This window comes from Choloepus didactylus, chromosome 12 (assembly GCF_015220235.1).
Source record: "Choloepus didactylus isolate mChoDid1 chromosome 12, mChoDid1.pri, whole genome shotgun sequence".
In the NCBI taxonomy this organism is placed as follows: Eukaryota; Metazoa; Chordata; class Mammalia; order Pilosa; family Megalonychidae; genus Choloepus; species Choloepus didactylus.
This window is the reverse complement of record NC_051318.1, coordinates 93,296,306-93,322,425: the sequence shown is the minus strand read 5'-3', so window position 1 is coordinate 93,322,425 and position 26,120 is coordinate 93,296,306. Positions and strand designations below refer to the sequence as shown.

Sequence of the window (26,120 nt, the reverse complement as noted above, 5' to 3'; positions counted from 1 at the left end):
ACATGACTCGGAGATATCGGGAAGCTTACTCGAGATCTCCCCAACTGTGACTGTAAACCTGCAACCAAAGCCTGCAAACTCCAGAGAAAGAAATATAGCCATAACCAATGGCATAAGAGACGCTTAACAACCACAATGTAACATTTACTGGTTTGGTTGCTTGTGGGCAAAGCAGAAGTTTGCAACACACATTAAATGTGTCGTTTTGCTGAGGTCTGATTTTGTATTAAACACACAGTGGGGCTGCAGTATGAAAGTAAGTTTCTCAGCTATACATCTAGCATCTGTAGCTCAATTTGGCACTGGTGATCCTTTCCATCAAGGAACATGCATTTTGTGATGAGAATTGCACTCCATGGTGATATTTAAAATCCTGTGAATCTATCAAGAACTCCATGTCTGACACTAAGGATGAGATGCCAAATATTCTTACCTGTACAGATGATTGACACGAGGGTTAACGCCCAAAGAGTTCATCCAGTTCCTAAATGTCCGCTCTTCTCTCGTCTCACCTAAATTAAAGAAGCAGAGTTATTTTCCAGGGCCCTTGAAAATATGTCTTTTTTTGAAAAAAATGATCAAAGTTTAAATAACTTTTAAATAACGTTTGAAAAATAAAAAGGTAAATGAAATAAACCCTGATGGATTTGGATAATGGTCGCTAGTCTGTGCTACTGGTTTTTCATTTCAGTTCAGTAAGTTTTTCTATAGTGCGTATTCCCAAAATCCTGTGTGGGAAACTCTTTAGAATTAGTCCTCAAAGGCTTACATTCTTTCCAGAAAAAACACAGGAATTTTATGCATGAAACTATTAGAGATCACAAAAAACTAGAAAGCTAACATGTGATGCAGTTATATTTTGCTATTTGAGTTGAGACAGTGGAGAGAATGGTATGAGCTAAATTTGGAGAGAAAAGGATTTGAGGTTCACCTAGTAAGATCTGGATAGCAAAGAAGGAAGAGGAGAGGATGGTGAGGGTTGGGAGCAGGAAATAGTATAAATATGAACACAAAGGTAGCAATAGGCAAAGTCTCTATTAATAAAAACAGGAACTGATTTGCCAGGGATATGTATTGCACAGCACACAGAGATAAGGCTGCCTAGAGCTAGAACCAGAATCGGGGAGCTTGGAATACTAGATAGCAGATTTTGGAGTATATATATTATATAATGCCAGTCATTATAGGATTTTTAAATTGCTATAATAAATTCTTCAGCAGGGCACAGATTTAATGAATGTGGTATTGTGATGTGCCTGGCAGCAGCATGCAGAATTATTGGTATGAATTTAAATTAAACACGGAGAGGGAGAGTATTTGGCACTGGCATGTGGGGTGCATTCAGGCATCTGATGGATGGAGAATAAGGCCCCTATGACCCACTGAAATAATTATCCAACTGAAATCACTGAAATATTGAATAACTGAATGAGATAATGAGTTCAGAAAAGCAGAAAGGAAAACAACCATCTAAAGGACATTCTGAAGGACTAATTATTAGGATTTGCTGATTTATTAGATACAAAGGTGAACTAGAGGAAGAATTCAAAGTGGAACCCAAGGTCTAGAGTTTTGGTGACTGATGAAAACGATGGGATGATGAATGGAAATGGAGAATTTCTAAAGGAGAGCTGTTGGACGGGGGTGGAGGGAGGATTGGAGGAGAAAGCAATAAGACACGCAGAAATGACTAATTACAGATTGTATATATTGAGTTTTAAGTGATAGTGAAGTCCCCAAATGGGAGTGGCCTAGAGGCAGCTGGAAATTGGTGATTAAAGGGCTTGATACAGAGATTTGGGAGTCAAAGAAATACACAGATCCCTGACCATCTTCATCAAACGATACAAATACAGCAGTGCTGGAACAGGGATTGATTTACATTTCCAACTAGTAGTGTAAAGCACTGCTGGAAAAGGATCAACCAATTGAGATCTGGCTTTCCTTGTTTTGATGACAGTAATTTAATTTTAATTTTTATATTTATTTTTCTATCTCAATATTGGGACTAGTTCATGAGGGAAAGAAATAAAGAAAAATAAACACCTTTAGAACCTGACTGAAGCGATATGGTTTTGTTTTGTGGTTTGTTTTTGGTCAATCTTAGGCATTAACTCCAAAAATACAACTGTCAGGAATTCTGTCTCAAAATATACTGCTCTGTGATCCCATAATCCAAGTCAAACAAGCAAAACAAAGCCAAAAGTCTCAGTAAGCATCTGCTGGTGTTTAAGTTAAATATCACTTTTAGATGATGAGTGGCTGCAATTTCTTGCTTCCAGAACTAACACTCAGTCCATCAAGTATATAAATTAGGTTTTTGGAATGCAGGATTTATTTCATCTGATAATTAAATACATTGTCTTCCCTAAAGCATTTAATTCTGATAATGGATGAAGCCGATGTATAATGATGGTATCTGATTATTCCTGCTTGGCAGTAATTGACTTGATTAATCTGTTTATTCTCTTTTTACAAACCAGAGAATTGATGACTTGTTTGCAGATTTCGTGCAAGGAGTTTGTATTTCTTGTAAATGCCATTGAATTATAATTGTAATTGCTTTTACTAACATCTTAAGCAAGCCGTTACCTTCCAGAGCCCCCCAGTCGATGTCCTGGTTCTCTGGTTTGTGCAGGGCAGGGTATCTGTTAAAGAGGTTGGCAATGAAAGCCAAGTTCAACTTGGGGTTCCCGTGGACAACATCTGCGGCTGTGACAAACTGCCGGCAGCCCAGCCTCTCTGCCTGCTGCAACATGCACTCGGCCCTCTGGATGTCATCCTTCTCCTGAAACGAAAAAGGGACCCTCAGAGCTGGCTCCAGCTCCAGATGTACAAAGCAGACACGCAGAATGTGTAAAAGAAGCAGGAATCTTGTTGGATACATAAAAACAGCACATTATCACTACTATTTGCCTGAAATCAAAATCAGAACATCACACGTAAGAGGAATTGCCATAGCTGTGTAATCAAATCCTGCCTTCTCTATACAGAACCATTTCAGATAAATGGGTGGTGGCCCCATCTTGGAAGAGCTTCTGTAGATTCCGCAGTTTTATCATTTAAGTTAATCTTAATTATTTTCAACCCTTGTTTCTCTTTTTATTGTTTTCTTGCACAGGCTTCCTGAGACTTTGTCCACCAAAAATATTTATTTATTAAGCAATAAGCAGTCTTATAGTCAGTTTGTCTAAGATATTTATGCCTATCAATAAGAACTAGTATGAGATAACCACCTTGCCCACCTGAGTTGGTATATTTGCAACCTAAGGAAAATAAACTTGGTCAGTTAGTTAACTGATAAATATTATCATTGATAAATACATAGTCTCATTAGGCTCTTGCAAGACCTCTGATTGAAAATCACTCCCTTATATTAAAAGCCTATTCAGATAGTTCTACAGAATCCCCAGTAAACAGACTAAGGTTGGGTTGAATTATGGCCCACTGTTTTAAAGATCTTAAGAGTCTATGAAACCACCAATTTTCAGAAAAACAGAACTTTAAACCAGAATTATTTCCTAATGTGATGCTTTCATAGACAACACTATCCATTTGCTTTGCTTCTCATTCAGGAATGAGTTAACTGCAATATTAACTCATTGCTTCTACCTTCAATGACATTAAATAGGCACAGAAAAGAGTGACTTCTCAAGAGAAATGTCAAGGTGGTAGCCGAACTGCAGTGCTAACTCAGACCCGTGGCGTCCCCGTATGTTTTTAAGGGCCCTCAAACCACAGCCACTTCTGAGAACTCACATGAACCTACATGTTCTTTTCTGCTTTTCCCCTCAATGACGGTGCAGTGAGACAGGTTGGTGGCTGGAGCTGACCTGGGTTTAAATCTTTGCTATATCATGTACTGGCTCTGTGGCCATGAGCTAATTATTAGCTTCTCGGCCCTTCAGTGTTCTCGATTGCAAAACAGAGTTAGAACACCTACCTTCACACTGTTTGTGAGGTTGAGGCATGGTGTGTGAGCCGGGCCTAGCATAGCACCTGGCAGATAAGAGGGACTCAGCAAATGGGGACGACGATGATCATGATGATGAAGGTGACGGTGATTATCATCACTAGAGGAAAAGGGCCTCAACCTTGGATTAAATAGCTTCCAATAATCTGTTGCGTGACCTTGGATATATCAATTAACCCTTCTGGGTCTCTAATTTGAGAATTTATTTATTTGCATAAATAACCCATCTGTTTTCAGATATGTCACCTAACAAAGGGAATAATAATGCCTCTTGGTGCCATGGAGACCATGAAATGATGGGAAATATACAGAAGTGCTAAGCATGGTGCATCGTCTTTAATTAACATTAGTTTCTTTTTTCTGTAATGACTTATTTCCAGATTCAATTTCCCAGAATTATGATCCCAAACTGTGGGTTTTAACAGGCACAGCAGGCTTTAAGCAGAAATGCCCACACATGGAACTACGGAGTCAGCGTCATGCAGAGAATGGAATGGCCAACTCTGGAAGACGGGACAAGTCCTTACCCTCAGTCCTGACATGTCAATAACGACAGCAGGGATGCCTTCTTCATTTCCTTTTGGAGCCACCTGCTCAAGCAGGTGGTAATAAGCTTTTGAGTCCTGTGAGAAATCAAGAAATTACAATTTGAAAACAGCACAACTCAGTACATACTTAGCATGACAGTCATTCCCCAAAGCAAACATACTTTATTTCTTATTTTACTCCCATTCAAGAATGTAACTTAATTAAGAAAGCTGGAAACATTCACTAATTTGCATTTTCTATTTCTGTTTACATATTAATTTGGCTTTCTTTTTCAAAAGAATATAACAATTAAAAATATAGGACCTACACAAAAGGCAATCCAAAGAAGCAGTTACTATTCTCTTAAGGAGAGAAAACAATGAATTCACATGTATTAAATTGTATATAGGAAAAATATATACCTTTATACTGCTGTAGAAGTCAGTCAGCTAAGGTTTAATTAAAAAAAAGTGACAGAAAAAGGAAGCAGAAGTTTAAAGCAGAGTTAAAAAATACATTTAAATGGACAATCAGCAAAAGGAAAATAACGATTTCAAAGACAGAAGTTTGAAGCACTAACAATCAGTCTTTATGTAAAAGCAGAGACATTAAGATGAGTGCATTTCATTTTACCCACAAACTAGAAGAAAAGGTAAATTTAGTTAGACTATATTGAATTTAGGCATCGAATTCTCATGTTTTCTTAGACTCTGGAAATATGCTTATTGCCAAAAAGAATTCTCAGAAATAGTTCTAAATTTATAAACTTATTTGCATGCAGTGAAAGTATCCAGATTTTCAGGTACTTTATTTAAATCAGTTAAAGGCATCTCAATTTCTCCTAAAGACCAGAAATCAGCCATTGTTCTGTGTTTTTAGAACTGGGTGGGACCAGGGAAGGGCAGCAACATGCTCCCCACTGTGACATTAGATGAGGACAAGAAAATGGGGGCCCTTGGTATCACGCCTGGGGAAACTGATCTTCATCTCTTTTCTTTCTATCTCCCCCTCCTCTTTGCACTGTCGCTTTTTGGATGTCAGTGAAAGTTCCATGCAGCGGTTAGGCGTGCATAAAATCTGCCTACCGCATCACAAGCCTCATTTTAGCTTTGCTGACAGTAATGTCATGTTGTTGGATGGCTAACCAACCTTTCTCTCCCACTCTGCCCACCTCGGCTGACTTTGGATTTAAGGGCAACTCCCGAAGGTGCTGGCCACGCAGACACACACTACAGCACTGACCTCGGTTGGGATTTAGCAGTTCCCTGAAAACAGAAATACCCCTAGACGCATGCTCAGCTCGCCCCTTCCTATCTCAAACGGATAATTTCCAAAGCCTAAACTGGTTATTATTCTAAAAAAAACAAAACAAAACAAAAAACCCCAGCCATTACTGGTTTCCCACATGGGAAACCAGGGCTTAATTTTAGCTAAAATGTTTTACAAACTGCAGAGTTTAACTGGTTGGTGGTGCCAGAAGATTTTAATAACCAAAGAAAGCTGTGTAGTTTTGAAAAATCAATTTGCAATGGTTAGCTCAGGTCCTAAGGAAGGCAGGACTTTCCATCTAGAAGCTTTACGCTAGCTGGCAGTGTGGCTGCAAGGACCTGAGTTTTAAAAGCCGGGGAGTTGGCACTGCACCTTGGGGGGATGCTGTCACTCGGAGAGCTACAAGCCTGGGCCAGTGCTGGGAGCTCACTGACCTTTCCTCCTACTCTTTTAGAGCAACTGTCTTTAACTTTTGCGGAATGGAACTTTCCTCCTACTCTTTTAGAGAAACTGTCTTTAACTTTTGCGGAATGGGAGAATGAAATGTTTTCCTAGGATGGCACCCCAGCATCTCACACCATTTATCAGGAATTGCTCTGTGACATACATCACTGTTTCTCAAGCTCTTTCTATCGTGGGCCACTGATCGTCAATGCAAACAGCTGCTTCCTTTTACCTAGACATGGAACTTGTCATAAACTTGAAAACCACTGTGTACCCCTCCTTTAGCCTTTCCCCTCTGCATCTCTGCTGCAGGATCGAATGCACCTTCTATTCGCTCTGGGGTAAATTCCCACTGCAGAAGGTTTCCAGAATCAGTATCAATTAAAAACCATTCTGAATTCTACGAAAACTTATAAGGAATTCATGAGCTGTTTAGCATATGATGGTGAAGTACAGGGACCACGGAATCCACCTGCCTGGGTTTGGGCCCTGGGCCCATTTCCCAGCTATGTGAACGTGAACAAGTCACTTAAATTCTTTTTACCACAGTTTTCTTATCTGCAAAATGGGAAAATAATTATCCTTACTTCATAGGGTGGTTGTGAGGATTCGATGAGTCAATACACATTATAAAGCCAATTAGAACAGTGCTAGGTATGTAGCAGGCTCCGTGTTTGCTCTTTTAGTATAATTAGAAAAGTCATCCTCATTTAATTTTGTTAAAGGAATCCCCATCTGGTGCTCCCATGTATAAAACCAAAAAGACATTTCAGTCCTTCGCGTACTCTCTTTACGTGAGGAAGCAGAGGTCTATCCCTTTGCATTTCCTCCATCCTCATCCTTGTCCCTGTACTTCCTGATATTGCAACTCCAAGGGACATCCATGTCTCTTGCATGCTGCCCCATTGCTAGGACTTGGAACAGATCCATGTGTGGCCCAGAACCAGAGCCACATAGAACAGGGAGACGCTCCAAAAGGCACCATGCACTCACTCACTGATCCTGGAGCTTCTGAAAAACCAAGCCCGATGTACCTTTATCTTTTCTCCATCAACACCCACCTTCCCCTTCACTGTTGCCGTGAGTCAAGTTCAAGCTACAGTCCTCCTACCTTGATGTCAGTACTGAAGTTGTTGATTTTGTTGCAGCCCGCATTTTCCAGATGGAAATTCGCCCATCTCAGCAGGAGCTCTTCAGGGGAGAGTTTCATCAAATCCTCCAGGCTCTCCCCTTCTCTCAAAAGAGCAATCAAAGCTGAAGAAGAACAAAAGCAGAAGGAAAAAATAAATACAAGGGAATATTGGGAGATTCGTTATAGCATTCATCAAGCTCGGCTGGAAAGTTGAAGATAACAACCTTATCTCTCTGGGGGAAAGGTATGTGTAGCCTTTTCCATGGAATATACAAACACTTGATTATTATTATTCCCTATAAAGAGGTGCAAAGTATTGTGAGATTATTTATTATCCCCATTTTTCAGATGGAGAAGACAGAGCATTGATGGATTTTCATTGTTCTACCTTGGAACACCACAGCAAAAGCCATGAAAAGAGCCAAGAGTATTGGCTCAGAATTTTCATTTGGGTCTGCTGATACAGCAACATTTTTGCTTTTAAAGGATCAATTTTTGTGATGTTCTCTTGTCTATCCCCATAAGTATTTTATAGTTCAAATGCTTACTTGCATAATTATAGCATTTCTAAATATAATCAACTCTTTCCTCTATGTTTCCCTAGATGAATAAATATTTTCTGCTCAGCTAGAAGGTTTAAATTTAGCTGAGGTCATTATTTGCAAATCAATATTCTTTTTCGTGGTTTCTAAGATCCTTATTTGCTTTTTTTTCCCCTTTCAAATTATGTTTAACATATTGGCTTACAAATGGTACCCTGGAATTCTTCACTGGTTATTGTGTTTTAGATATACAAATTACAAAGAATAGATTAGACTTTGGCTAGAGATTTTATACTGGTTGGATCTCTACCTGAACTAAAAGGTAAATATTTTGTTTTTCATGATACTTAACAAGGTCTACTAACTCTGTCTAAGCAACTGGGCTGTAACTGTTTAAATGCATATGGGATGGTGAGAACAGAGAGAATAAGATTGGTAGCTACATTCTGAGAATTTGAAATTTTCTACAATCTCAGTGAGAAATAGATCAAGTTTCTCCTAATCTGGTGCTATCCCTGCAGTATGTGAATGTAGATAGCTTCATAAAATACAAGTTCAACATAGTCTTATTTGTTATGAAGTGTCTAAAGCCAAAGTGAACTCTAAAAAAAGCTCTTGAGGTTGGAGTCCCAGACAGTGAGAATGAGTGATCTGTTCTGAACAAGCCTTGTTAGTCTGCGGTCATAAAAAGCTTTTGCTGTCCTTTCACATCTGGTCAGTGTGGCTAGAAATCTGTTACATTAATACAATGAATTCAATATAACTTGGTATAGTTTTCAAAACTTGAAAATTCTGAGCTTGACTATTCCTGACATCCTTTTCCTTCTGCTCCTCGAAAGCCAGGCCATTCATAAAGTTTGAGACTCTCCTCATACCTTCATTTCTGCTGATTTCAATGTCGGCAAACAGCCCAATCTTGATGACCTGCCACAGAAGTCCGAGGACCAGGTAAGGCTTCCCCTCTTTTAGATCTTCAGCTCCGATGTTCACCACGTGGCACCCAATGGCCGAGGCAGAATTGAGAGCCAAGTTCAAGTTTTCCTGAAGGAGAAAAAGCAAGCATAGTTGTTCTTTTACTTCTCAGATGCCAAATGATGACCGCTGGCAAGAGTGACTATGTTTTCCTTCTGGAAAGCTCCTTTTGGAAAGCTCACAGGACTGAAGACATTGTCTTCACTAGATTTATAACACTGGGGGAAAAGCAGTGGTTAATAACTGGAAGCAAAAACTTAGTAGCCATGACACTGGGCTGATGGAGAGGTCCCGTTGATCAAACTGTCACCCTGAATAAAAGGCCATGATGGTCGGGAGGAAACGAATGAGTCTTCTGTGTTTCATCTAGCTCTCAACACTCCATCTATCCACTCAACATCTCCATTAGCTATAAATAAAGCAGCACCTTTGAGGGAAGTCATTGTCTTGTCACTTGTTGATGTAAACAAGGTCACAAAAGAGAGTAACCAAGTAGCTTTTTGACTTGCAGACTGGATACTAAGGGAATTAAAAAAGATACAAATCAAATTCTTGGAAAAGATGGGGTGATTTTTTTACTAGGACAATTTATTTAGTCTTGAGTATCCATAATATCTAGGGAACTTAAATATAAAAGGATTATATCTTCTTATGACTAACAGCACTGCACAAAATGTAACTCACACGCCACTGGGATAGAGTCTGTGAAGTTTTCAGCCTACGATCTACGCAAAGGAGGGGATATCAGTGTCAGTGATGTATGGGAGATGGTTTTTGACAATTTAAAAACAAAACAAAACAGGCCACCAGTGAATAGGGAGGGGGACTATCAGACAAAAGTTGATCCTTGCTCTAGTGTGGACCTCAAGTGAAGAGTAAGAAACACCATTTCAACCTCAAATGAAGAGTAAGAAATACTGTTTCTACTTATGGCCAAGACTGTGAGTACATTTAAAATGAAGTACATCTACATAGGTTTAAATTGTTGTTCTCAATTTGGTTACAAATTCCTTTTTAAAAGTACACCAGGTTGCTTAAATCCAAACAGGAAATAATACTTTGTAGGTGATTTAAGAAGTGAGGTCTTCTGAGCAAGAGAATTTCAATAATGTTAAAATACTGGAACATAATGCAGAAATACAGCTCACTTGCTGCTGGTGACTGTTCCGGTTAATCAACAAATTGAAGGGCTAAAAGCAGGTTATATTTATCACCCCCATGGCTGCATCTGATACCGCTGTGAAAGCTGCTAGTGCACTTCCTGTTTCTCGTCCCCTCCCTTCTTAGAAAGGCACATCTCTCCAACACTCAGGCCAACATGCTGCATATTTGGCATCAGCTCAGAGAGTAATTGTTGTGAGACGTTTGAGTGAAAAAAAAAACACGTTAGCCCATGTGAATTTATTCCTAAATGGCCAACACAAACATACAACCCCCTAACTCTAAACATACCACCAACCTTCTGTCCCCCTGCTCTATTAACAAAAGATAAAGCATAAATGTGTCCCACAAATCCCTACAATCAATAGGTGATTTCATGACAAATCAAACAGCCCAAAGCCTGGGTTTTGGGAATAGTATCTGAGCACCTGAAAAAGGCTGGCTCAACTCAAGCACAAACCTACATTATAAGCATTGGGAAAAAGACATACCTGGATGGTGAAAGGGGTGAGTTTCTTTTTGTTGATTGTTCTCTCATCAATTGTGTCTGGCACTGAGAGGTTGATCATTTTACTAAAAGAGAAAGAATGAAATTCAAGAAAATGGGCTCCTAAATAACAGAGCCCAGTAACATTGAATTCAAATTCCCGCAATACCGTAAGTGAACAAGACGACACCACAACCTGTGCTACCCAGAGTTTACATATAAAATCCGTTATGGAATTTTGACTGCCTATTGGGTGGGTTAGTGCTCCTGAAGTCATGCAAAAAACACTGAGGCAGGAAATAGGACCCCATTTCATTCAACCAGGGAAAATCCTGGTTCCCTTTGCATATAAGGAAATTACAGATGGGGCGCTGAAACAAATTCCCATATGAGTGCTTTTCTTTCTTAGCCATGAATATTGTTCCCACTCTACAAAAGATAATCTGTATTCTTTTGAACTAATAAATTCTATTTTACATCTGGTCAAACTCTGTATATTCAACCATACGATAACTTTTTCTATATCCTACTTTAGTCATTATTTTTTAGCATTTAATAAATGTCCCCACCTATGTATCTAATACATTGATCCAGCAACCAAAGCAAGCAGCTCTTGTTTAAACAAAAAACACTTTATCCATGTGAGTACTGGTTTAACCTTCACAGTGGGAAATAAAAAATAAGTTTCCTTAGGTCACCTCCTTATTTAAAGAAGAAAAGTTGAAAAGAAAATATCCAAAAGGAATAACAAGAAAATCAAAGGATGGTCAACTTGCCTGTGATTATTTCTTTTTTTAAGGAGAGAAATCAGCATTAACGTTTTTCCTGAACAAGTTTTAAGTAACTAACTTTTTTGGTATTGTTCCTTAAAAGTATATTTCCATAACTTTGTCCTTGTATGGTATGTGTGTGTATGTGTGTATACATGCATGTTTAAATAAAAGGCATTTTATTATAATTTAGGCAAAGCAAACTTCTAAATCACATTTGAAAAATATAAGACCAATAGCAAACTATAAGCTTGAAAGGATGGAGAGGGGTTGACTTTAAAAAGTATAAGATATCCCTTCTCTTGAAAAGCTCACAGTCAAATTATAGAGGCAAAATATATTCATATGAAAAGTTACAAAACAGTCCAAAGCAGTACATTATCATGGCCCCCAAAGTATTACAAACAATATGTCCTCTAAGAATTCAGTAAAGGGTCTAATTACTGGGGGTTGGAATCAACTAGAAAATTTTCATGGTAAATGGCTTTGTAGAGGAGGAGAGGATGGGGAAAGGAATTCTGCAAACACAAAAATAAAAGGCAGAGCCAGAGTTGCGAATTCTAGGCAGGGTATATATGGAGGTTGAGTACCACTGAGTCATGGGGGTCTTAGGAGGTAAAACTAGAAGGAGGTGGAAGGAGTGCTTTGAATGCCATGCTGAGGAGTCAGGACTTGGGGCTTTGTTTTTGGTGTTTTTCCTAGCAGGTGAACTTTCTTGAACACAAATCTCATGCTGAACCCTAATAAATAAAATACCAAAAGCAGAGTGGCCCTAGTTGGAGCAGAGAAGCATGGCTCACAGTCTTGCCCATGCATCCTTCCCTTCAGCTCCTAAGCCCACTCACATTGGATATGTCAAGCTTCCTCACTAAGGCCATGTCCTGCAATGACAGAGAGGCTGCTAAGGAAAGATCTACAGAGGCATCTTCAGAGACACCAGGGCTGTGTTCAGAGGCCTTCCAGGAAGGCCCTAGGTATTTGGGTTGTTTATACGTGTGCACCACTCAAACACTCCTTTGCTTAAGCACTACAGCTTGCACTGGATTGCTTGAATTCTTAGGGGCTCTTATCGAGTTGATCTACTCTCATGGTAGGTCATGCTCAGTGAAGCAAACTTGCGTACATTCCGAAAATAATTGCTTTGATCTTGTATTACTGCATCCACAGGCACGTTTATCTCTCTACCATGCCCTCCCCACATCTCCAACAACAGCAGTTTCACATTTCACGTTATAAGTCACTTTTGAAGTTAGTTGTACTCCTGGACCTTCCAAATGAAAGTCAAGAAATGCATTCCAGGTGCCTGCGAAGCACTAGGAGGACACTGGCCTAGGCTGAACACGATGAATTACTGATATTCCAGAAAATGGGCAACTGTCTGGGGGCCTTTGGAAACCAAGAAGGGAGTGTTATTTACCAAAGAACAATGCCATCCCCAACTGCGTTAAAGAGGTCATTCGTATTTGGATTCATTGGGATGACATGTTGACAGTCGGGATCGTTTTCCAGGGCTTTGTTTATCCAGTTGACGAAGGCGTACTTCTCTTCCTCTGCAAGTAAATGACAAAAATAACTCACTTTCAAAGTAAAAGCCAGATATAAACAAAATTATACATCTTGATCTTAGACTCTTGTACCCAGCAGAGACACTGGGGGCTTATCTGGCCCATTACACTATTCATCTCATATTTATTGACATTTAAAAATCTCTGATCACTTGGGAAATTGGCACAGAATTTATGCCCACTCCAAGTCATAAAACCTACAGCAAGCAGATTTAGAAGCAAATATATATATATATATATTCAAATATATTTAGAAATATATATATATCTACACACACATATACATACACACACAAATACACACACACACACACATGTATTTGAGGGCATTTAAATACAAATGTGGTCTAATGCTTATAGGATATGACTCAGGGTTCTGCCTTTCGGGCTGCTGATTAAATACCAGATGACCCTGGGAAGTCCTTTTAATATCTCTGAGCTTCTTTATATAATTATAATGAAATTGCTATGAAATGAAATTATTTGTGATGCAATCTTTCTTTCCTATCACTGAAGCCTGCCAGAAATCAATTTCAGAAGTTTTAATAAAGCCTCAAGTTATGTTTTATAGACCTGCACTGTGTTTCCCAAATTCTGTGTCACGGAAAACTAGTAGTGCCCCTCCAAATAACCCTGAGTTAGGAAAGTCAGGGCAACACTTCATAGCATGCCAGTATTTTAGAGATTGTACATTTACATAGCCAAGGCTCTGAAAAATTCTGTATTTAAAAATAAAAGGCTTGACTTGGTCTCAGCAATTACAGACCCTATTTAACCACGGGAATCTCATCTTGAAGATCAACTAACGTTTCCAAGAACTCAGTTTGGGAAATGTCGGCTTACTGTACTGTTTAACCTGTTAAAGTTTCCATTCAAGCTGCTGAACGACAGCCTTCAGAACAAAGACCCGACGTTCTTCTAAGTCAGACAGAAAAGTATTTCCTGATTTGAAAACACAAGATTTTTGGACTACTCAGCCAGTGTTGAGACTGATCACGAAGTTTGGAGGTAGAAGCCCAAGTAGCTAATTTCGTCCATAAGATTTTCAAAAGGCTTTTGGCCTCTTTGAATGGATCTTTTTTAAAAGGCTGGTGATATATTATTTGATAGGGGACCCTACCAGCAACTCGGACTGCTCCCATCTCACAGACCTGGAACAGGCCCACTCCACACACGGGAAAACGGGCAGTGGTCGATAAACTTGCGTGTGCTTATCCGCACCCTTGGGAATGATGCTCAGGCATGGACTCTGCAGCCCCAGAAGGCACGGTTCTGCTGCACCCTTCCCTCTCCCTCTCTCATCCCCACCTCCTCTCCACCTCTGCTCCCACCCACGGGCGCAGCTCACCTGAATAAGAGTGCTGGGTGCCAACACTGGACTGCTCCGAAGTACCCCCAATGGCACAGATGCCTTCCTTCTTGTTGATCGCTTTCCTAAAGGTCTTGGCAACCTCTGTGCTCTTGAGGCCATGAAAAACCTGCAGAAAATAGGTGTCTTTAGAAACCCAAGCTGTGCTCTAGAAAACCACAAAGGAAAGAATGTGTAATGTTGAAAGAAGGAGTGTGGGAATTTACTCCTGCAGAGTTTTTCCTTACACGGAATTAAAGTTCCAAGTTTCAAATGCGTCTCCGTCTTGTTTTGTTTTTTCACTTTTTAAAGGCTAAACTTTTATTTTTACTTGATAACTAATTAATTTCAATAGATAATACAAGCTCTTGCTATGCATTTCGGTGGATAGATTTATAAAATATACTAATTTGCCTATTTCTTCAGATAGTGCCTTTTGATTACCAGATAGAAGCTATGACAAAATTAGCAAAATTCCACCTCCTTTCCTTCTCCGTTAATTATTTTATTTTTCTTTGCTTTTCAAATTTATTTGTTTATTTTCATTAGAGAAGTTGTAGGGTTCCAAATGATAACGCAGAAAATACACAGTTCCCATTTTTAACATTCTGCCTTAGTGTGGTAACTCTGTTAAAATCGGTAAGAGAATATTATTATAATTGTACTATTAACTATAGTCCATAGTTTCCATTAGGTTTTGCTATTTGAGTTGTACAGTCCAACAGATATTTTTCTTTTTAAATTTTTATTCCATATACATCTAAAGTTTACCCTTTCAATCACATTTAGACATACAATTCAGTGGTATTAATTACTTTCACAACGTTGTGTTACTATCACCACTATTCATTCCCAAAACTTTTCCATCACTCCAAAATATAAACTCTATACCAATAAACAATGAACTCCCCATTCCCTACCCACCCAGCTCCTGGTAACCTGTATTCTAGTTTCTGATTCTATGAAATTGCTTATTCTAATTATTTCATATCAGGAAGAGCACGCAATATTTGTCCTCTTGTGCCTGGCTTATTTCACACAATATAATATCTTCGTGGTTCCTCTGCGTTGTTTCATATACCAGAACGTCATTCTATTTTACAGCTGAATAATATACCACTGTGTGTATACACCACAACAATGCGTCTCTTTGTATTCGGCATTATCCTCACCTTCATAAACTCATCAAAGCTGATCCTTCCGTCTCGGTCCAGATCGCCTGTCGCCATCAGGTTTTCTGTAATTTCTCTCACTCTGTAGCCAGGTAGAGGCAAGCAGGCAGCCTTGAACAGCTCGTTCAACTCACTGCAGCAGATGTACCCATTGCCATCCGTATCTGCAAAGCAAACCACCAGTGTTCTGAAGCTTCAGAGCGATGGAAATAAGCATTTAGAGAGCTGAGAGCAGACTAAATAGGAGATGAGGGACCAGGGGGCAGTTAAGCAGGAGTCACAGGCTTAATCCATGAAAGGTTCAAGATTTCACTAGAGGCCTGTTGCTACTGGATATACCCAGAATAAAGGGGTCGTAATTTCAAAACAGAATTTCTGGCAACAGAATCTAGTGAACTATTATAGAAACAGAAGGGAAAACAAATCCCAAGTTTAGAGATTAAGACTAAAAGAAAGTATATAATGATAGAAAAACAAAGGAAATCAAAGAAAGCAGACAGGATATGAAAAGTGAGAAATAGCTAGAGGTGGGAAAGAGTCCCTCATCCACGTTTTGACAGGGAAATGACTACTTTTCTTGAAGCACAACTTTTAAAAATAAATTTCTCCAGCACCTCTAACATCTCATTGCAGATTTCCTGAAACTTCTCAATAAGAAAGTGAATTGTGCAACTTGAGCTACGAATCTACTCACCAACTTTGGCGAAAGCTTCTCTGAGCTCCATCATTTCTTCATCAGACACTGATCCTCTGGCCATTTTTTATTGCTTGAGGTGACAGATCTGTGGAGGGAAGGAACATAAGGAATGAATTTTGTCATCTTAATTCTTAAAGTACCACATTAAGAAGCAACTCCCATTTATTAAAGGAATTAATCTTTCTCTGCACTCCCCATGATTTTTAACAATCTTTCCAAACACAGAAGTTAAAAATAGCGTTTTTCTTAACCGCACCATGTACTGGTCTCCAAAGACGGCCCTCAACAATTCCTCCCCTCCCTGTTACACCCTTACAGCTGCTCACATCAAGAGCTGGAGTCTGGGCTGCCCCTGTGGTGGAAGTCAAATCTTGGACTAGACTGGGCTCCTTCCATCCGTTTGGCAGGCTCACTTTTGGGCTGGTCCCTCATGGAGCCCATCCATCATGCCAAGAGAAGTCCAAACCACATGAAGAGGCCAGTGAAGGAGGGCTGGGTGCCCAAGTTCATGGTCCCTTTCAAGCTCCCTGTTGACCGCCAGCATCAACTGTGAGCCGCGTGGTTGGCCACTTTGGGCGCCCAACCCAGCTGAACTCCCAGATGACCAAAGCCTCACATGGAGCCAATCACCCAGCTGTGCCCAGCCAACCAACAGAATCGTCAGACAGGATAAAATGACTGTTGTTTCAAATCACTAAGTTTTGGAGTCCTTTGCTCCAGAGCAACAGATCACCCAGATATTCATTTTACAGAACTGTCTTATTTTTAGAGGGTCATCTTTAATATTCATTTATTTAAAAGTAGTGTGTTTGGCCAAGCCAAACTTCTAAGAGAGTTATCAAAGTTCTCTAAATATTTGGAGAAGGAGGATGGGAAAATGACCCTCTAATAATTCATCTATGGGAGTCGAAGGGACTTTTGAGGTGTTCTCAGGCTACAGCCTTGCTGAGAAACTTAATGCCAGTGCTTGAGTAATTTCCCTTTCCCTATGCATTATTGCTGCCCCCTAGTGGATGGAAAGAGAATGAAACTGAAAATGGATTCTATTCTCCAAGCCCCAACTACCTTAATTATACACCATAATAATATTTCAAATAGAAACTTGCCCTGAAGATGGCTGGATTTCCTGGTGGGGAGGTGACAGGTGAGGTGGGAGTGTAAGGGATAGCCTATCTTCTAGCAAAATTACTGATTTTTAAAAATACTTTAAATTTGTGACAGGGTGTTGTTTTAAATCTTTTTCTACATTTTCACATTGTGCTATATTTGTTCTCAACGGTTCTCAATCAACAACTACACACACACAAATAACAGTTAGAACACATAAACCTATAGGCCAAAATGCATAACACTATAATTTGGAAATCCACATCCACTATTTTTCAACTTACTATCCTGCCACTTATACATATCAGTGGTTTCAAACTTTTTCTCCCAAGAAACAGAAATCTCATGTGTAATAAGGGTGAACAAATAACAGTAACCAATCCTGAGAGCCTTTGGCTGAAGAACCCAAATATCCCTCCCTTGTCCTCAGTATCCCACCTCACTGTGGGAACTCTAGAGAACATAATTTGAAAAATCACAAAATTTATATCTATATATCCATATATCTCTCTATGTATAATATTATTTCAATTCTTTTAAAAACATATTTTATCAAAATTTTTATTTTATTATTTGCCTTATATATCTGAAAAGGTGTTGGTCCATTGGGTTTTGTGAAGGACGGTGGAAAGTGTTGAGGGTTTAATTGCATAAGCAAACAAAATCTCATTTACACATCACAATAATCCCAAGAGACAGCTATGGATATCTGACTTTTTGGCTTTCATCCTACCCCTTCTCTCCTTCCTCTTTTGGTCTTTCTTTCTTTTCATATTTTTTTTTTCACCAGGTCTTGCTCCAAAAGCAGTTTGAACCAGGTTACAAAGACATATATTCAAACCTAAGAGTTAAACCAATTAAACGATATATTTGGTGAGAAGGAGAAGTAAGCACAGGCCAAGTAAGAGTACAGCAGGGAGGAACTTCAATATGTAAAATACAGGCTTAAGGTCCTGCACATTTTTATAGCAGTGGGCTGAAAATCTAGCTGCTGTTCTCTAGAAGCTAATACAAAAAGGGGAACATCCGTTAACACAATTGACTCTATATAGGACAAACCAACCAATTTTCTCAGGGTAGCAGCTTGAGGTCTAAAAGTAACAATAATATCTTCACCAAGACTCAAGAAGAGGATGCTTGTGGGATGCAATAAACAAGTTTCATGTTTTTTTTTTTAAATAACGTTCTTTAATGTAAGGCTGATCTATATATATATATCCCATTTTATCGAGCAGGAAGCAGATCAGAGAAGTCAAGAAATGTACCACACAGCTAGGTAAGGAGCAGCCAAGACTATAAACTCATTCTGACTCCCATCCTCAAGTCTCTTTTCTTCCATGTATCTATCTATTCAGGTTCAAAGCCTTCTTTGACATTTCTATAAGAAATTCATGTATTCATTCAGCAATTACTTACTAAAGTATCAATAATATGTACAGTTACATGGGAGATTTAAAAAATGACAATACAGAGAGTCCCTTGCTGTCTACACGTTCTAGTTTAGGAAGTTTTGCTTTCATGTGTTAAAATATTGAGGCTTTAAGAAATTGGTTACGTACCTTTGTACACTGTACTAAATTCTTGTGACTAATTTGGCTTGGCCCTCCTTTAGAGCCTGTACCAATACTCAATATACGCATTAATAGAAAGTTCTCCCCTATCATATTTTAGCAAGGTCTGATGGTAAAAACCCTGTATCTGGCTGATCTCTCTCTTTTTTTAATACTTAATTGAAATTTTAATTTAAATGCACATACATACTACCCTGCCTAACTTATTTTAGATTCATACCATTAACTACAAAATTAGAATAACATAAACTCAATTCTGATAATGGCATATGTTTTTCAGTACTTTGAATGAGCTAATTGTTATATACTTACCAAAATATATTCTCATTGATGCCATTTACATCTCTCCAACTTTTGATCATAAATAGTTGCCTTTCCTGTTCTTTAAAAATAAGCTCCCAAACATGACTACATCTCTTATATCTTAATCCAGTGTTAAGATCCTATGATGTTACTCTCAGAGGCATAGTTGCCCTGTGATGAATGCAAATACTACTGGAAACTATATAAAAAGAGCAAGGCACAACTGCAATAAAAATAACCATTGCTTTAGAGTCTGATCTCCTTTTTGTTTGTAAGCATGCTAACTCCTCTTGGCCCATGGATGTTCATGGGATTATGAAAAAATTTCATTCATTTAACAAATGTTTTATGAACCTATTACTAGCCACTAAGTCAATCTACATTGACTTAGTTTCCCTGAAAGCAATGAAGGACCAGGGAACAACTGAAACAACGTTAGAGGTTAAGAAGGAGGAAAGGAACCTCTGATTCCAAACCTGGCTTTAGAGCTTTAGATTTTAGAGCCTGTAAGAGAATGGTAAGAAGTGTAAGTAAAGGCAGGGAGCAAGGCTGCATTCCAAGTGTCAAGAGGAAGGCCAGGGAAGAAATGAAAAATTACAGTATTAAGTAAAAAAGAAAATCTAAAGATGATACAGTGAAAAAACAGAGAAAATATTTTGGGACAAAAACAACATGACCCATTCAAATGAAAGACCTAGGAAGGGGGAAAAACATGTCAGATAGGTCAAGACAAAAAACCTGGAGCATCTGGATAACAACATTTTTGAGATTTGTAAGTAGGCAGAAGCAACAAGGGGAAGCCAAAGAATGCAAAAGCCTTCAAATTTTAAAAATTCAAAACCCTTCAGTGATTGAACAGCTAAAGGAAGAGAGCAATGGATCAAGTTAGTTTTGAAGGTGAAAGACAGAGAGAGAGAACAGCCCAGTTGAAGTTGACCTGATAACCGTCTGTCATAGTTGGGAGGCAAACCCGAACAGACATCTGGGGCAAGTTGCTTTTACCATTCGAATGAGCACTAAATCCTGGAAAAACGTAATTTTTAGAGTCAGAATTCAGACATAATTTATTACAACTCCCTGACTTTAGAGATAAGGAAACAAAGATCCAATGAGATGAAAGGCTTTCTCTGTGTCCCCATGCCAGGCTAGGGTCTTGTAAATGCACTAGCTGATGGGCAAAGCAGGGAAACGATGGAGTAACGATTTACAGGGCCTTTAGGTCCATAACTGAGAGGAGCCCCTTTAACTAACTAAACTGACTGTGCAAATGGCAACAGTTGCAAAGGCACAGAAGCAGGGAGAGGAGGCCATTAAGATAAAAACACAGATCAGACCATTTCTAAGGACATTGCTGGGGTCAGAATCAATTGTTAGGTACTGTACATTTTTTATTAATGTGTTTGGAGCTGGCAGAAAGGCACCCATTTTAATTTATGCATATTTAAAGGTATGGATTATGATAAGGTTAGTAAGTTAATAAGGCTAATAGGTGGTTTCAGTTTGCAACCTACTGACACCATATTGGCAGCAAACTCTAGAAACAGCACTGCAGTAATAAGAGGTGCTGAAGGCATTTGGAGTCTGAAAGAAGTGGCTCAAGGAAGACGGATGTCTCCCATGGCATGAATGAGTGCTTTCTCTGGCTCTGCTCTACCGCCTCTGCATCGTCTAATTACGCCCTGCCAGGAACCATTTTAAGATTTCTTGCGAATCAGTGGTGAATTTTGGAATCCAGTTTTCTGAATCACTGCCCCAAATCATAAATCCAAGATGACAAGTCTCAAATAGTGTCTGGCTGCTAGTTTTTTTGTGAGCACTCAAACTTATTAAATCAATAGTTATAGAATCCCCAGATTGATTGATCCCCAAAGAAATCACTGGTTATTCATTTTTTTAAAGTTATAAGATTACTTTAAAAATCCTAAGAAATTTAAATAACCCTCAAAACAGCAAAAGCCACAAAGGCTGTTCATGTCTGTGTCACTGAGTTTGAGGGCCTCTGCTTAAAGGAGCCTGGAATTTCCCAAATCAGTAATGAAAGGGAATTTCTGAGAACGAATTCTGATAACAAAAGCACCTGGCTGGGGTTCCCTGAAGTCTGAATATAGAAACTATTTGTAGTTTACTGTAGAATACAAATGCTGTAGAACTTTACAGATGGAAATATGTTCTCCAAAGCCAATGTAAAAATGAAACCGGAATATTCTCTGAGAAGTTTCATAACTGACTGTGCAAAGAAGGCTGAATGCGTGGGGGCTGGCACCTACAGAGAGAACAGCAGAAAGTGGGGAGACAGGCAGGCTGTCCACGGTGGGCTATGCACGAGGGAGAATTGCGTCTGCACGGCGGTAGTGCCGTGCCCGCCAGCATTTTGCCTCAATAAACTGACGCCCAATTATATAACCTCCCAGGATCGGGGAGGCAGCCGTGACCTGGCACCGCATCCCCAAGGGACACTTTTGAATGTGTCCTACTTTTCCTGCAACTTGACTCAGTGGTAAAGTAAAACTAGAAACTCAGAACCCAAATTCCTAGCTCTGCCTCAAGTTCAGCATGAGTCCAGGGGGAAACTGCACTCACTCCTGACCACCTCAACGAGCCAGGAGTAATGCAAAACACCACGCAACCCAGAATAACAGCAATACTGCAATCAGACTATGACGACTAAGAAATGAAATATAGACTACATAGAGCACCGAAGCAAAATGAGACACCCAGACTTTTTTTTTTTTTTCCCAAAAGATAATTATTTCAGAGAAGGAAAGAACTTTGCTTTCACTTACCCATTCCCCCTTCATTTCCCAAAGCAGACCACTGCAGGGGCTCTTACTCTGAGCAATTCACTCACAGATTCCTGGGATATCATTTCTATGGATACAGACAGACCTTACTTAACATAAAGGGTGAATCTGTAAATGTATTTTTTAAAAATTACGTTGTTTTTAAGGAACCAAATAATTATAAATGGCCTCAAGTATACAAGGTCACTTATGGGGACTCCTGTGAATCCTACTGTCAAGTCAAATCCCCCTGTAGATTGTCTTTTCTCTCCCGGCAGACATCCTGACTCTACTGAGGGCTGCTGCAGAGTACAGAATTCTTATCTGTGCAGTGTCTGTGTCCATGCCCCGGGGAGGAAGGCAGAGGGGCAGCTGATCACATCCCCCTAGCTGCCCCTTGGAGAACCCTCCAGGCAAACATTCACTTGGGCCCTGGGGAAGCCAGCAGGGCCCATTACGCCAAACTTGATGAACAAGATGCTACTGCGGGAGCCTCTGAGGTTTGATCACTCGTGGAGGGGCTTCTGAAGCTGCACTGCACACAGCTTCCAAACGGGTCCTCCCTCATCTCCTCGTCACCCTCCTGCACACCCTCAATGCCTCTGTTTTCTGCCAAGTTGCTTGAACCCACGGATATGACACTGAGCAAATCTCCTGCAAGCATAAGGGACACCCCAGGTTAGGGGTTGGGGAAGTCCTTCTGGGGCTCCAGCATCTCTCTCCTTCCCTGGGCTGTAGAGAGTGATGTCCCTGGTCCTCACGTCTCTGGAACCCAAGCTACCCTACATTTCACATTCTACCACAAGCACTGTAAGATCCAGATTTTCCCGACAAAAAGCTCAGGCTAGCCCAAATAGATCTTTTCAAAACACCAAGCCATTATCATCATGGGCTAGCCAGATATCTACTCTTACTTCAGTACCAAATGTTGTTCATTCATTCACTGCTCTGGTGATAACGGGGTGGGGAAGCCACAGGAATGGGGACTATGAAGAAGGGGCTTCAGAAACCCACATTTAAATGTCAAGTCTCTACTGGGAAGCACAGATTATAGCCAACTTGTTGTGAAAGAGTTAATATGATGAAAAAGTTCTGAAGATCAGAAGTGAACAAGTGCAATGGCTAAACACAGGTTGGCAAGGGGAAAAAGAAAGAGCTGGATAAGAGTAAGAAATTAATATGGATACTTAACAAAAAAAAAAAAAAAAACAACCCTTAAGTCAGTCCATGTGATCAAGTTGTTCAATAATGAATACACTTGTACATCTCCAAAGAAACCACAACTGGCAGAGAACGGAAGAAAGGGCTACCCCTGTCTGTGCAACTCCAGGCTTCGATTTGCCTCTCTGGGCCTCGATGTCCACATCTATAAATCGAGAGCAGAAGGCCTTCCGTGTTAAAAGTTTCTAAATTTTAATCAGTAGCTATACAAATTAAAAGTCAGGTCAAAGACTATTTCAGATGGGCCAAGAAATAGGGACAAGCATCCTCAGCAGCTGGGGCTGGGCCTCCCCAGAAATGGACCCAGCAGGGGTGCAGGCCTCTCCCAGTCCAGCAGGGTCCCAAGAGCGGGGGGGTCTTTCTGCGCTCTTACCTCAGCAGCACGGGAAGTTCTGTCCAGGAGCATTCCCCTCACTGACCCACTGGTTTGGGAAACCCACTACCCAGCTGCTCCCTGGGCCGTCACCAGCGCAGCGTGTGGGATCTGTTTTCTGGGATGTCACCACACACAGCTTAAGACCCGTGGCTCCAGGTCACGCCTGGTTTCTAGGCAAGGCTGTACGCAAACTGTCCCAGAAAGAGAGCCGTCTATTATTTTCTTTAAAATCTCCAAATAAGGAAACCCTACAACCTCACTGGTGTCTCAGATCCCTAGCTTGTAACCTAAATCATTTCTGATACGATTAAAGCTCACTCTCCCTGGTGCTATTCTCTGTGGGAATTACAGAAACTGTTCAATTCATAAAAATTCCATCACATGCTGGGATGACTGCCACTGGGTCTCTTTCATTCTTTTAACCTGATTTTTTGGGTTTTTTAAGGGCCTATTTTCCATAGCTTTACTAGTTTTCTTTGCTATCTTCTGGGTCTATGCCAGGTTCCCTAAATGGTGAAATTAAGACTAACAGAGTCACAGAATGTAGAGGTGGGTGGACCTTGGAGATGATCTGTCTACTCTCCTTCCCGTCCCAGATGAGTAAAATGACACCCAAGTTAAGGAAGACGTCCAGCATCTCAGCATTCAGAGCTGGGGTGGGGTTGAAAACTAGAATCCAGACTTCTGTTCTTTCTTCTCCTTTCTCTATGATAACACAGCTCTGCCCTTTAAGTGAGATCTGCTCAATGCAAAAATTCCCCCATGATTTCAAACATCATAAAAACGTAATGATGTGTCTGCTCCTTGTACATGAAGAAGGGCTGAATCTATGGAGAAGGCACTGCCTAGGTCTAGGCTGAAAGCGAAATGGGCCAAAACCAAACAGCAGCCCCTACTCAGTTCCAGTGACCAAGGTGGCAGAAGACCCCTTGCATCCACCCATGAGTTGATCGAGACCCTCTGCTTTTCTGAAGCGATGGAAAAGCAGAGGGAACTAAGGCAGCTTGCCCTGGGGTGAAATATTCAAAAGAGAAAATTCTTAGATGAGAAAGTGATGCTAAGACTTGCATTTAAAATATCAGCTGGATTTCGGACATTGTGTTCTTCTGGCCGTGGGCTGGGACTCAGGGCGTCCCTCCTGCCGTGAGCTCTGGTTCGTTCCTCCGCATGAGGCTCCCTGCTTCTTATTCATCTTTCCCTGCAGAGCAGGAGCTTGCAAATTACGCCTGATATCACAGCATTAGCTCAGTGTCTGGCACACAGTGGGCTCTCAATAAATGAGTTGTATGAATGACCAAAGAAATCCGTTAACTAATGGCATCTGGGGCTTGAAAGGTCTAAACTTGCCTTCTCTGAGGAGTTGGGCAGCAATATTCCTGGGCATATACTTTTAATGACCCTCTGGCTGTAAAGTGTAAGCACCTAGGACAAAGCCAGTGAAGCTTCCAGTTTACACAAAACCACTCTGCAAGACAAAACTACTTAGGTGAGTTGATTGGGGACCAAAAAAGCGGCAAGGCACCCCAGGCCGTCTGTGCACCAGCACCTGCAGATGCTCGCCGGCCCCACCCTGCCAGCTGCAGAAATAGTTTCCATTTGAGGTGGCAGATCTGGGCTGGGCTGGGCTGCTTCTCGCTGTTTCTATAAACGCTGCCTGCCTGGAGGCTGGCTGTGGCGCCTGGTGGTGACCCTCTTTGGCAAGCATAAAGTGGATTGACTGTTGAAGCTGGGAATGAAGGGACTGTGGAGATGGAGTAGTGACAAAAATAGAGAGTAAAACCACCCAGGATGGACCAAGGACTACACTGGCAAGAACTAGGAATGGGTTGCTAGCTTTACCTGAACATAGTTTGCATATCACTTATTTGGATGGTGAAATGCATCCTCAGGTAATTCTAAGTGTTTGCCATCAAGCGAATTTATTGATTTATATATTTCTTCATTCAATAAACATCTGCTGAATACCTTCAAGATGCCAAGTTCTGTGCTGGGTGCCGGGAACACAAAGGCAAGATGTGGCCCTGGTCAGCTTAGTAATGGAGCAAATCACTGGCACTTCTGTCAGGCATCACGGGGGACTTTTTAGAGCCAGAGAAAGCAGCAGTGAATTCTCCCCTGGGGAGCCAAAGATGGTCTGCCAGAGAGAGTGACATTTGAACTGGGTTTCAACAGATGAGTAAGAGCCTGCTCGAAGATCAGGTGGTGTTGTTCTCTGTTCACATGGGATTATTAATCCAAATTCTCCTCCTCACAAGTCTATCCATGTGGGAATCAGAGAAAACAATAGCTTTAGGACAAATGCAAAAAGTGTAGCTAAAGACCAGCTGCAGGATAAGTCTAACACTTCATGTGCAACCCAGTGCTAAATGTTTTCTATGCATTATCACATGTAATTCTCCCTGCAATCCTAAGGGGGTATTGTTACAATTCCCACTTCATAGAGGTTTAAGTCCCCAGCCTGGGCTCTCACAGCTGGGAACTGGGGAAGCCCTGGCTGATGCCCCACCCTGCCATTGGAGCCACCCCACTCTGCTGAACTCCACCCCGGGCCACCCCGAGGCAGACTTGGCTGGAGGGCTCCTTTCCTATGAACTTTGGCTGTTGGATTCACATACCTCAAGCGTCTTCAGGGCTGCTCACCTCTGACCTTGTGTTGATAAGGGATAAACACACTTTCGTAAGAATTTACTTAGGACTGGAGC

At 40.6% G+C, this 26,120-nt stretch overlaps 1 protein-coding gene across 2 annotated transcripts in view; it reads right to left on the bottom strand.

Moving 5' to 3' along the window:
- The window catches only part of LCP1 (lymphocyte cytosolic protein 1), a 51,035-nt gene that overhangs the window by 14,119 nt on the left and 10,796 nt on the right, over positions 1-26,120 (bottom strand). The window contains exons 1-11 of one of the 2 annotated variants that reach the window (XM_037800205.1): positions 21,825-21,846; positions 16,058-16,145; positions 15,364-15,527; positions 14,192-14,321; positions 12,696-12,828; positions 10,513-10,594; positions 8,764-8,929; positions 7,326-7,468; positions 4,501-4,596; positions 2,593-2,788; positions 434-512 (exon numbers count right to left, since the gene is read on the bottom strand). In XM_037800205.1, coding sequence (XP_037656133.1) covers positions 434-512; positions 2,593-2,788; positions 4,501-4,596; positions 7,326-7,468; positions 8,764-8,929; positions 10,513-10,594; positions 12,696-12,828; positions 14,192-14,321; positions 15,364-15,527; positions 16,058-16,121 — 1,253 coding nt within the window. In that variant the 5' untranslated portion in view covers positions 16,122-16,145; positions 21,825-21,846. Of the gene's footprint in view, positions 1-433; positions 513-2,592; positions 2,789-4,500; positions 4,597-7,325; positions 7,469-8,763; positions 8,930-10,512; positions 10,595-12,695; positions 12,829-14,191; positions 14,322-15,363; positions 15,528-16,057; positions 16,146-21,824; positions 21,847-26,120 lie in introns of those variants that run through there. The other variant, XM_037800204.1, reaches the window with a different exon arrangement.